The sequence below is a fragment of the Linepithema humile genome, chromosome 1 (assembly GCF_040581485.1).
Source record: "Linepithema humile isolate Giens D197 chromosome 1, Lhum_UNIL_v1.0, whole genome shotgun sequence".
Classification (NCBI taxonomy): domain Eukaryota; kingdom Metazoa; phylum Arthropoda; class Insecta; order Hymenoptera; family Formicidae; genus Linepithema; species Linepithema humile.
The window spans coordinates 40,223,181-40,235,333 of record NC_090128.1 but is presented as its reverse complement, the minus strand read 5'-3'; the positions used below and the strand labels follow the sequence as shown (position 1 = coordinate 40,235,333).

Here is a 12,153-nt window from a genome sequence, read left to right as displayed (position 1 = left end):
TAAGTTTTCGGCTCGTTAAATTCATCGCCAACTTTATTGTAACGCGAAAAAATGCTATTCGCGAGTCGGTAATAGTGCTGATAAAACCATGCAGTTTACGCAGGCATTACGGATAATCTCTACTCGCGACAAGAACCCGACGCGACGGGACCGTTTATCGTCACGCGTAAAACCGCGATGCATCACGTCAAACCGACGTACACATCTCGCATGTGCACACACGACGACGCACTCCCGGCGGTCTTTTTGCCGTCGTTGTATTGCGCGAACTTTCGAGCGTCCAGGTAAACAGGAATGAATCATCGCGTCGCAGCGGTGTGCTCGCTAGATCGCTAGATCGACAGGGTAAAATATAGTTCGGCGCGGTCGCTCTTTCTCTCGCTGTGCGCGCTCTCTCCCCTCCTCGAGCGATCGAATCGAATTTTCGAGGTCACGCGAGACCCGCGAAGGCGCGTGATCGGTCTATTTATGAGCTGCCTCGCGCGAGAGAAGCCCGTTTCCCAAAGCGGAAAGAAGCATTTAACGAAAGGATTGGCGTTACACTTTTATTCGTTTCTACGGCGACGATGGCAGTCGTCGAGCTAAGAGCCGGGTGAGGTCCTCGTCCGAGGTCTGAAAGTGGCGGCGTGCTTTCTGCGGCACGTACGTGTCTTAAAATAGCGCTTTCGCCACCCGATGTAAAGAAACTTTAAATTCAACCGTCGATCTTAGAAATTCCGAGTCCCTTTATTGATGTTTGCAGCATGCGCGATAACGACGCGCGTGTGCGGCGGGATTTACGGTTACGGCAAAAATTTTAGAGAATACTCCGGGGATGTGCGACACGCCCCAAGTACCATCAAGTATGGATCGCCGATCGTCAAAACAAATCGTTGACAATTATATTCGATAAATCGCGCCGCCTTCGCACCTGCACTTTCGAAGTAAGCGGCCCGCTCGCCAATGAGCTTAGCTATTATCTCTTACCCGCTTACATTCGCTTTAATGTTCCGTTCGATTTAGCGGCCGACGCTGGCCCCGAAGGGGATCAAAGTTGCTAACTCTCCCTCAGCAGTATACGTACCCGTGCCCTTTGCAGTGCTACACGGGGAACAACGAAACGAAATTGATCGGAGTTTACTGCTGTCGTAACCTCCTTACAACTCCATTGAGCGTGGCCGCGCGGGAGGGTTCTTTTCATCGTAAATTTCTGGCGCCGACGTGACGCCCCGAGCAACTCTCCCTAAACTCGTAGCAAAACGCGGCGCTTCGATCCGTTTTAGAAACGTGTGCTCGCTCGCACCGCGGGAATTGCGACCTCGTCAGGCTGCTGCCAGACGCATCAACGTTGCGCCTATGTTAACGGCGGGCGAAAATCGGATACGAGTTCCGGGCTTCCCCTGGGTTTCCCCCGCGGAACAAGGCAGCGCTACACGGCTCGCCGCCGTAATGATTCCGACATATGGCTTCCAGAGTACGCAACGCGCAGTGGCGGAATGCATAGATTTCCACGGTTAAGTAGAGCTGCGGCCAACCAACAGTTTCCGTACAAGTGCAGAATAATGCAGCTGATAAAACGCTCTCGCGAATTCCACGGAATATGTAGATTCATTTCGCTCTTTCGATCTCTTTCTTCCCCCCTTCCCCCCTCGCTCTCTCTCTCTCTCTCTCTCTCTGTCTCCCCAACATACCGCACCGCACGATAACTCCGATACCCGGTCGAGTTTCAAATTAATTCACGGAAATAATCTACGACGCAATGTTCATATTCAGCTATTCGCATACCTTCAGTTTTAGCCGTCTTCCTTTCTATTTTAGATAATTGATATGAAAAATAAGTTAAAAAAAATCGGAACGGAGTCGATCACGAACGTAGATACGCGCGAGCCTCGGAAGTTTGAAAATTTCAACCAAAGTAATGTAATATTTTTTAAAAACTGCATTTCAATCAACGGTGTAGACATGGAAAAGTTTTTCCTGGAATCTGGGACAGTGTCAAATTGAATAGAAACAATTTGTGAAAACAAGTGCATTGTGTGCTATTTTGCATGAACGGGCAACGAAATATTTAGAAGGCGACCGGTTTCATTTCACGATTAAATATTTCCGAGATACAATCCAATTTTTCCCAGGGGCGAGTTCGAAACGGTCGGTTCGCCGTTGCATAACGTAGTGCAATTACTTTAAACGGTTTGGCGAATGGTACAGTAAGGGAGAAAGAGGCAGAGAACGAGAGAAACAGAGAGAGAAGGAGATCCCGGCGAGGGTGTACGTGCCGGCGAGTACCTACGAACTATTAGGCGGCACCTACGCAGCCGCGATTTAGTTCACCTCAGCGGATAAATTCTAGTACAGCAACAGAACAGTTCCCCAAAGCCCCCGAGCTTCTAAGCGTTCCCGTTTACGCGATAAAATCTGAAACGGCGGAAAAAGTTGCGCGCGCTCACCGCTCCGCCGCACGGAGGCTGCGTCGCGCCTCGTTCCGTTCCCTAACTACTTCCCGAAAGAGAGTCCACAGGTTGACAAGGGTTTATCGGTCTCGCACGCTGATACCGTCGTTAGTTTCTCGATCAGACTCGCTAATCGCATCGCGCGATTCTGGCGAAGAGAAGATCCCAAGGATTACGATCTCAGCGGCAAATCGGGTCTCGGCGTGCACAATGTGCGTAAAACGCATGACGAAGTGGAGTTTATGAAAATTTTATGATATGAAAGAAGATATTTTGGATATTTGAGATTAAAACATTTGGAATTATACACTGCTTTTATTTAATGAAATTAAATATGTAAACGGAAAAAAGAGACGCGTTATATTTATTATTTGCTTCAACGCTGCGATCAATTTTGGAAAATTTATTTAATAGCACAAGAGTTCATGAAAGCCGATAACAGTTCGCATCGAAATTTTACAGCGCCGTTAATACTCTTCCATATCGTGTTAACATTGCGATTCAAATACGCAATTCGCGCGATTAGAGTCGACGACCGCGAAGGATCCGGGATCGATTTCGGCCTGAGTAATGCCGAATCGGATTTTCCAATATTCGCGGCTACGATCGGTGAAAGTGGATGGAGAGGGGGAGGGTACGGGAAAGGTACGCGCAAATGTCATCAACGCGCCGATCGGCGGACCATACAAAATGGAAAAATTGCGAACGCGGGAAAAGCGCTTCCGCTTCTGTACCTTTTTATGCGATAACTGTGCGTCATCTACAGCCCTGGGCGGCGACGGTGGAATTTTTGGTGGGATCGATAGACGATTTCACGCGAGCGATAACGGCCGTACAATAACAGGATGAAACAAGATACGCTAGAGTAGAGAAAGAGAGCTACGGTACGCTAATGCTGTTGTGTTAAAATTTTGCGAGATATCTGGCGGATCAATATCGCGCGATACTCTACTTCTCGGCGAAGGATGCTTTTTCCGTCGGAACATCGGATATTACATGATGGCTTTACAGTGCAGAGAAAACTTTCTTCTTATCGAAGTTCTTTGAATTGATCGTATCGCTGAGAGAATCCGTCAATGAAATGTCAGCAGCACGCGATACGTCGATATTGTTGCAACGGTTGTTCGCTGACCGTTCGTGCTACTCGACGATGCCGATCGGACTATTTCTCCTCGGGACATTTCGGCGCGGAAGGCGTGTCGTCTCGCGCCCATAAAACACAAATATGGAGTGATGTCGCGCAATACGCCCGGGAGGTCGTCGGGTCCCACCGACGAGCACTCGTCGCAGCAGCGCGCGAAATTACGAGCCGCTCGAGAAGAAATACGTCCGCAGTACTGCATGCCCCGGACGCTTAAGTGGCAACCGGCACTCCGCGCGGCGGACATCATGCGGCGCGTTTTCCGCATCCCTTGCGCGGGCGGCGGTTACCGGGCGTCGTAAATAAAGCCGCATCGCTCGCAATATCCGCGCGTACAGATCACCGGCCACGACTAATGCGCCGCCTCGTTAGATACAAGCCGAGTCGTTTGCAGATTACCGCTTTCTTTGTCGGCGCAGCCGTGAGGAAAGACGACGCCGAGAAAGACGACGACGACGACGACGACGACGACGCCAACGGCGGAGAACGACAGGGGGAGGGAAAAAAAGGGGCGAGGGTGAGAAAGAAAGACGGTAGGAAGCGGTAGATCCTGCCGGCGGAAGGGAACACTCCGTTAAGCTAAGTCCACATCCTTCACCGCAGCAATAAAGACGATCGCGCAGTATAACGGCCGCGGTTTCTACCGTGCCTCGATGAATGCTCCTTTACGTTCCGAGGGGTTGATTGATAATTTTTGGAGGAATTGAGGCTTGGAATTTTTTCGCCGGGCGTCTTTTTAAGTGCGGTCATTAAGCGGGGATAAGGAAAAATAAACAGATGTTGGGTGAGAAAAAATATGTTCTTCATTATCTCGCGTAATTTGAAAGATTAATATTTGAAGCATTGGCAAATATTTTCTCGACAAAGTTATTCCGTGAAACTCGTTGCCGATCTCACGATAAAGTTTTCATCGCGCTCGCGTCCCCGTATAGATACTTATTTAAGCTTCGGGTCCAATCAAGAGATTCCCAGCTGCGTATTTTCGAGCGATGTACGGCCCGTAGATTTTACGCGCGATACCTTGCCTACAGTATCGTAATTCTCCAGACGAGTCGACGCGGCATCTCATATATTGTATCCTGTATCCAGTATCTATCACGCATCCCGTGTACACGTGGATGCACGCGACAGTCGTTGCACACCATATAGTATACGTCTATCTGAGAAATTTACGCAGAAATTTCTAGCTGACGCTGTCTCTTTGAAACGCTAAAGTTGCTCGAGTTACGCTAAACGCTTGACTGTGCCGCCACTACAAACTGCTATAACGCAAGATGCCTGAAGTTTTAACTTTTTTATATCTTTCAGGAGAGCGCTTGAGCCAGCGCTTTTACCTGAATTTAAGAGTCGGGCTGGTTTATTCTTTTTCCGCATTTCATTAGAAGTATTCAGTTTGTATCTCGATTCCGTTTGTGTGTTTCGCTTAATGCACCTCAAAGTATACATATTTACACTGTAAAAAATTACTGACTGAAAATTCAGACAAAAGTGTTTGAAGTTTTCTTACAGTCACATTGTCTGAATTTTCAGACAGAATATTGTCTTAATTTCTAGCCACAGTTGTCTGAATTTCTGGCCACAGTTGTCTGAATTTATAGCCACAGTTGTCTAAATTTTTGGCCATGGTTGTCTGAATTTCTGGACACAGTTGTCTGAATTTTTGATCACAGTTGTCTGAATTTATAGCCACAGTTGTCTAAATTTTTGGCCATGGTTGTCTGAATTTCTGGACACAGTTGTCTGAATTTCTAGCCACAGTTGTCTGAATTTCTGGACACAGTTGTCTGAATTTCTAGCCACAGTTGTCTGAATTTCTAGCCACAGTTGTCTGAATTTCTAGCCACAATTGTCTGAATATTTTTGATCTCAATGTCTGAATATTCGGACAATTTTGTCATAATTTTTAACCAGTTGTCTGAATATTTTTAATTTTAATATCTGAACATTTAAACACTTTTGTCTGAATTTCTAACAAGTTGTATAAATATTTCTTCATCTCGTCTATATATTCAGTTATTTTTGTCTTAATTTCTAGTTAACAGTCTAAATATATCTGTTTTAAATGTCTAAATATTTGGACATTTAAATTTGAATTTCTATCCACCTGTTATTGGGTCTGTCTTTTTATTGCTAAACTAGTGCAGCCAGTTCAGCAATAAGAAACAGATTTAATGACAGGTGGACAAAAATTCAAATTTAAGTGTCCGAATATTTAAACATTTAAAACAGATATATTTAGACTATTAACTAGAAATCAAGACAAAAATAACTAAATATATAGACGAGATAAAGAAATATTTATACAACTGGTTAGAAATTCAGACAAAAGTGTTTAAATGTTCAGATATTAAAATTAAAAATATTCAGATTTAATGACAGGTGGATAAAAATTCAAATTTAAGTGTCCGAATATTTGAACATTTAAAAACAGATATATTTAGATTACTAACTAGATCTATAATCTTTAGATAAATGCTAAGTTACAGCTGCCTAAATTTTGCTTATTTTTTTAAGAAAAATTAAGTGTTCCTTTAATTTTTGTAAATAGTATATATATTTAGATTTGAAACATATATATTAATAACACAGTGTATTTACAGTAGAGCCCATATATATATTAATAACATATATATTAATAACACAGTAATTACAGTAGAGCCCATCTGGAACGCCGCGATTCATAAACCTGGAGCGCATTGGATAATTTAACAGCTTTATTATTAATTCCATTGTTTTTCTTGGTGGATTCCATTGCTTTACTCCCTTTCTGAGGGTTTATGCCAAGGAAACATCTGAAACACAAATATCACACATGCCTATGTCATTCAAGATACATAAACACTAATACAGTGAAATATTTATTCACTGAGAAAAATGGTTTTATTATATTAACAAAATTCTTTTGGTTAACCGTATTTTAGTCAAACGAAACAAAATTTACACTACTACTGCGCCCTCGCTACTCGCGGCGTGAATCGCGCGCATTAGATCTTTCGCGAAGCAATAGCGCAGAGCAGTCAGAACAGTCTCAATTGAGCTCGCTAAAGTTTTATGTCGCGTCGTAGATCCATTACGGAATATTAGTTAGGCTGATGGCAGAGAACGAGAAGTAAATAATTTAAAGTGATTATAAATGATATTAAGTGATTACAAGTGATATTAAATAATTTAAAGTGATTTAAATAGGATGGAATTTAACTGAATTTTCTGATAATTCCAACAACAAATTTGTTTCGTCCATTTTTGAACAAACGTACCAGTAGAATCAATCAGAATTTCTTATAATACAATAAAATTTTTTCCAGTGTTGGTTTTCTAAATTACTGCACATACCTCTGCATAAACTGCAAGGTGGCATCAATGGATTTAGGATAGCGGAATCCAAAAACATAATAGCATAGGAAGACCGTTAGGAATCCCTCCAAAATATTTGCCACTTTGATTTGAAATTCTTCTCGAATCACAACATCACACTTAGCGGCATAATCAAATAAGGATTGACCTGCAAGAGGAATGCAGGAGGAATGCAGAGGAATGCAGAGGAATGCAGAACAATTAATAAAAGTGAACAAAATTATGTATGTAAAAACACTATCACTCTTTACCTCTTATAATCATGATACAGCCCATGCAGTGTTCTTGGGCAGCCTCCAAGACCTCGTTTTCAGAGCACATCTTCTGCAAAATACAAAGTAACTATCAAAAAATGTTTTTCAATATATTAATCATGCTCAAAAATTATTTTAAGTAAAGTTGCTAAATAAAATTTTAAGAGTTCATGTACATTCAATAGAACAAACAGATCAGTGGACTTCTCTTTCATGTACATTACGAGAAGAGGAACTACTGCTTTTGCACTTGGTTCATTGGAACGCTCAGTTTGTGCTGCAGTATTCATTTCTTCTAACAAATTCTGCATTTGCATATACTGAGAGCTTTTTGATGGTTTTTTTTCCTCATCAGCGCAGTACGAGGCCATGAATTCTGCAAAAAAATTGGCGCCTTCAAGTGCCTTAAACCATACTGAATGTACATTTTTTCCAAGGAGCAGCGAAGCATGCTCATAAACAAATAAGGTAGTGAGCATAACTGGCCATGAAGTAAAAAGATCAGTCCACTGTTCCTTGGTCTTCGTTCTATTAATGAAGTGTCTCTGTAAAGCGTAAGTATCACGGAGTAGAGTCTTGACTTGCTCTGCCATTTCATCAATGATGTAATGCTCCATAATAGCCTTCTTCTTCTCTTCTTGATTAACAGGATTCTCTATTTCAGGCTCCCACATGCCTTGCGCACACCCATACTCATCAAAGAGCATGGGAGGATCGTCAACAGTAGCATCATCTCTCACAAGTTTTTTTCTATTGGCTGCTGCCTGTTTTTTTTTGTCCTTCTCAGTGTTATCCTTCTTGTAATTAATCATGTTATATACTGATTTGACAAAAGCATTAAAATTGTCTCCAGCAACATTTCCTCCCATGCACACTTGAAAGGCGTATTCATTCACCTTGTCACGAATAGAGCAGCAATATCGTCGAATAATCCCAGTGTCGAATTGCTTATTATTATAGCAGTGTGTTGCCAATAATTTACAAACAGCCAACTTTGATTTAGCTAGCTGCTTGATCTTCTTTGCTTTATCATCACATTTGAGGGCATCATTGATCATGGTGGCAAGCCTTGTGATAGGAGGCTGGACTCTCTGAGACATATCTAGATTGAGTTCTGAACAGTTAAAAGTAAATGCAGTGATAAGCAAGGAAATACATAATTGGGGATATCTAGATACATGATCATTTGCATACGTACTACGTAAGAGAGAGCTGAAAAAAGAAAGTAATACTTTAAATCTCACCTAAAGTTGTTTGCTGATGGTCGATTTCTTGACTATTTGGGGTACTAACCACTGTTGAAGACTGACTGTTGATCACAGTTGAAGGACCAGCATCAATTCTGGTTTTCTCAGGCCACTCACTTCCCAGTGGGAGTACCATCACACATAAGTACGTGCCTACTGGTGTATTGTTTGCCATGTCCAGCAGCACATCATCGTCATCAATTTCAGCCCCATCTGTGTCATCGTAAATCTGAGGCGTGATGAACACATGATACAATTTGTACAATTAATTTCTTTTGACAATGCATAAGTTAAAAATTACTATAACTAACACTCACAGATGTCAATTCAGGAACTTCCTCCAAAAGCAGTTTAAGTATAGCTTTTTCTTTTAATTCAAACACATTGTTAGCTGAGATAGTGAATCGCTGTGTTCTATCTTTGGTCACTAACTTGAAAATGGGCATACTATTAAAATGAAGAATGAAAATAGATAGGATGGGTTCTAAATCCTCTTCTATTAATAAGCAATATTTATCTATCTAAATACCAGTTCTTGCGGAAAGCACTTTAATATGGTTAGATTAGATTAGGTGGTATATATATTCAGATGATATAAATTACCTGATATTTGTGAAATTTATTGATGAAGCCCTTTGTAACTCGTAAATTCTTCGTTCACTTTCACTCACGTCACATCATCGGCAAGGAAACAAATTGCTACACGTTCAGCGTTTCACGAAAACATCAACTAGTCCATGGAAAAACAAAAAACTAATAATATAGCTGTCAATGTGTGAGAAGTAAAGCCAATGTCACTATCACTTTATTTCCGTATTGTACCTACAAGAGAACTGATTAAAATATACGAATCGCGTTAAATATAAAATATGAAGAAATGAATTATGAAAATATTTACATATTCCACTGCATGAACGTAACATCATAATATTACAACTCACAGCTTTGTGCATACGAAGCCATGTTTTATCCTCACAAATATTTTTAAATTTATAGTATATACATGGAGAGGGTAGTAACTCAGAAGTTTGTTTAATGAAATACATTCATATCCTGTAGGTGTACTCAACTCATATGCTCTTATATGTGGTCGGAATTTTGTTTCTACAGTTTCAACTACAAAGTATATGTTTTGTTTAGTATCACAAAGTATAATTCTTATTTGACCCATGATCACATTTTGTTGGTAGCTATCTTGCCGTACAGCCACAACATTCCCTTTTTTATATAACGTTCCTTTCACAGTTGCTGTTACACATTCCTGCATGCCAGCTTCAAGATGTGCTCTTAATACTGCATATTGCAAACTCTCTGAGTACATGTGCGCAAGGAAGTCTGTCATTTCAGATGTATTAACAACATTCCTCAGGCCACATCCTGATCTACAGAGACACTGCAGAAATTCGTGCTTTGTGCTGAGCGTGTAGGTTATATTCTTGAAATTACGACATGATCTCAAGGCACGCTTGAAAAATGTATGTTTGCTCTCAAATCTCATCGTCCATACTTTTATAAGTGGTCCATAAATAGTAATAAGTTCTGGATAGTGTGACATGTAGTGATGCTTAGGACGGAGTGGTACATCAGGGAAAAGTTCCCTTCTCGTTATGAGATAGTTTTGAATTAATGTCTGCAAATATGGCAAATGTGAGACATGTAAAACTGGTGCACACACAATTTCAACGATCTCTGTCAACAGAAGTAGGCATTGCCACACTTCGTTGTCCTTATCTTCTATATGATTAATTATTATCAAAGGAAACAATCTCAGAAATGTCCAGATCTGCCATGCGCCACCCCTTACTTTTTCAGCTTTTGATTTCAAGTGGAGTGGTTTATCCCTTCGATCTTCACTTGAGTACGGGAAGTTGTCAATCAATTCATTTAACTCACTGAGTGTAAACCAACCATGATTAATCAAGTAGTTAATAAAAAGTGCTACATCATATGTGATTACACCTTCCATCAAATCATGTCCTAAGCAAGGTGGGAGACCAGCATTACATACATGGTAGTATAGCAGATCATTGAAGACAGAATTGAATTTAATACCATGGTAGGGGGTAATTTCCTTCGTTTCAGCATTAACTTTTACTTTTGTTAAACAGTTTCTGTACGAATCAACCGTCCTCCTTTCAAAAGTTTTGCATTCACCATCTTCATCAAAAAATGCATATCTGTTCAAATCACAGTATCGGCAGAAGTAAATTGATCTACTAAAGTTGTCGACAAACCCGCCTAATGTGTGACTTCCTAAGTTGTCTCCTGTAATAAAGACAAGTGAACCCTTGACAGTGTCATGGCCAGGAACATTTATCCCAACACTCTCAATTATTTTTAAATCCTCCACTATTTCACCATATACAGCTTGATGATCAAAATTTTTCTTTTTGCACAATGCCACAAGGTAGATGGAATTCTTTTGAAATCGAACATAATCAGGAAGGTTTCCAATGGCAAGATACACACCTACAAGTTCGTGATGGCCCTTTGCAGGCCCAATAGGTGTCACAACTTTAAAGCCATCTTGATATAGTATTAGACGCAATCCATTTGGATTCTCTTTGAAAAATTTACTAGTTCTGAAAGCACTACCATCTGTAAAGTCTTTGAACAGACCATCCTCATATTGTACAGGTGCACTAATATTGAAATCCAGAGACTTATCATGAAATAATGCCTTTAAAGTCTCTGAAATAGGCACAAAATGGAAGAATTCACCTTTTGATAGGGGCTTCTTCTTAGGCCACACAAAATGAAAATGTGACTTGTAAAACTCTTTTCGCGAGTAAATAGTTTGCAGTTCTTTAAATTTAGTAGAGCATGAATTGTCTGAAAAAACATCTTTTAGAATTTTATTTACCTGTGAGAAAGATATGCCTTCCTTTTGCAAATGCTTTTTTAAACTCCTCTTCACCCTTTCCTGCTCATGTACAGTTAGAGTCTTCAGCTCCTCAACAATATATTGAATTGTACTTTCCGGAATAAAGTATTCACATTCAAGTTTGAGATAGAAGATAGCCAAAGCGTTAATGAATGAATCGCGATTATCATAATCTTCATCATTATCATCCTCATCGCTAGTATTTTTGGTTATTGTTAAATCTTCATCTTTCTCTCTATAATCTATGTTTTCAGAATTTACTTCTAACCCATCGTCAATGTTCATGTCAACTGTAGTTGGAATTAAAATCTGACATTTATGATATTTAGTCAAATGTCCTGAAAATGAATTTACTCTATCATACTTCTTGTTGCAAGTATTATAAGGGCAAGTTACTTCTAATCCATTAATCATATGCTTTTTAAGATGATTAACTAAAACTTTGTAACTGTCAACTTGTTTCCTGCATATTTCTACAGTGCACACAAATCTTGCTTCATTGTTGGACACACAGGTGATATTTTTGTCTTTTAATCTGCTTACGTAGATTTTGTGTGATCGTATAAGGTGAGAGCGGAGGCTAGTCTCAGTTGAAAATCCTGATTTGCAATTATGATATCCGCAACGGTAGATAGAAGTGAGATGACGATGACATTTCCAATGCCTCAGGTGACTTTTGAGATTCTGAGCTTCGTAATTACAAAAGTAACACTTAAACATGGCTCCACCAAAAAGTAATTTAAATTTGAATTAAATAATAATTTGCTTTGACCAAAAAGTATACCAAAAAGTAATTTAAATTTGAATTAAATAATAATTTGCTTTGACACATGAAACATCAAAA

General features: G+C 40.3%; 2 protein-coding genes across 8 annotated transcripts in view; one reads left to right on the top strand and one right to left on the bottom strand.

The window, feature by feature from the left end:
* LOC105677977 (neuroligin-1-like) overlaps positions 1-12,153 on the top strand; it is a 200,330-nt gene that overhangs the window by 94,284 nt on the left and 93,893 nt on the right. The window lies entirely within an intron of this gene.
* LOC137001943 (uncharacterized) lies at positions 5,826-11,780 on the bottom strand. 3 transcript variants are annotated; one of them, XM_067361308.1, is made up of 2 exons: positions 6,904-11,780; positions 5,826-6,362 (listed from the first exon to the last, which is right to left on the bottom strand). In XM_067361308.1, the coding sequence occupies exon 1, from the start codon at positions 11,721-11,723 to the stop codon at positions 9,363-9,365; it is 2,361 nt and encodes a 786-aa protein (XP_067217409.1). In that variant the 5' UTR covers positions 11,724-11,780; the 3' UTR covers positions 5,826-6,362; positions 6,904-9,362. The 3 variants fall into 3 exon arrangements, with proteins under 3 accessions (XP_067217409.1, XP_067217410.1, XP_067217411.1); XM_067361309.1 differs by having other exon boundaries at positions 7,176-11,780; XM_067361310.1 differs by having other exon boundaries at positions 7,176-9,357.

Bases quoted from the DNA above. Each gene is read 5' to 3' on its own strand.
- LOC137001943 (XM_067361308.1), bottom strand. From the start codon at position 11,723: ATGATTAATGGATTAGAAGTAACTTGCCCTTATAATACTTGCAACAAG.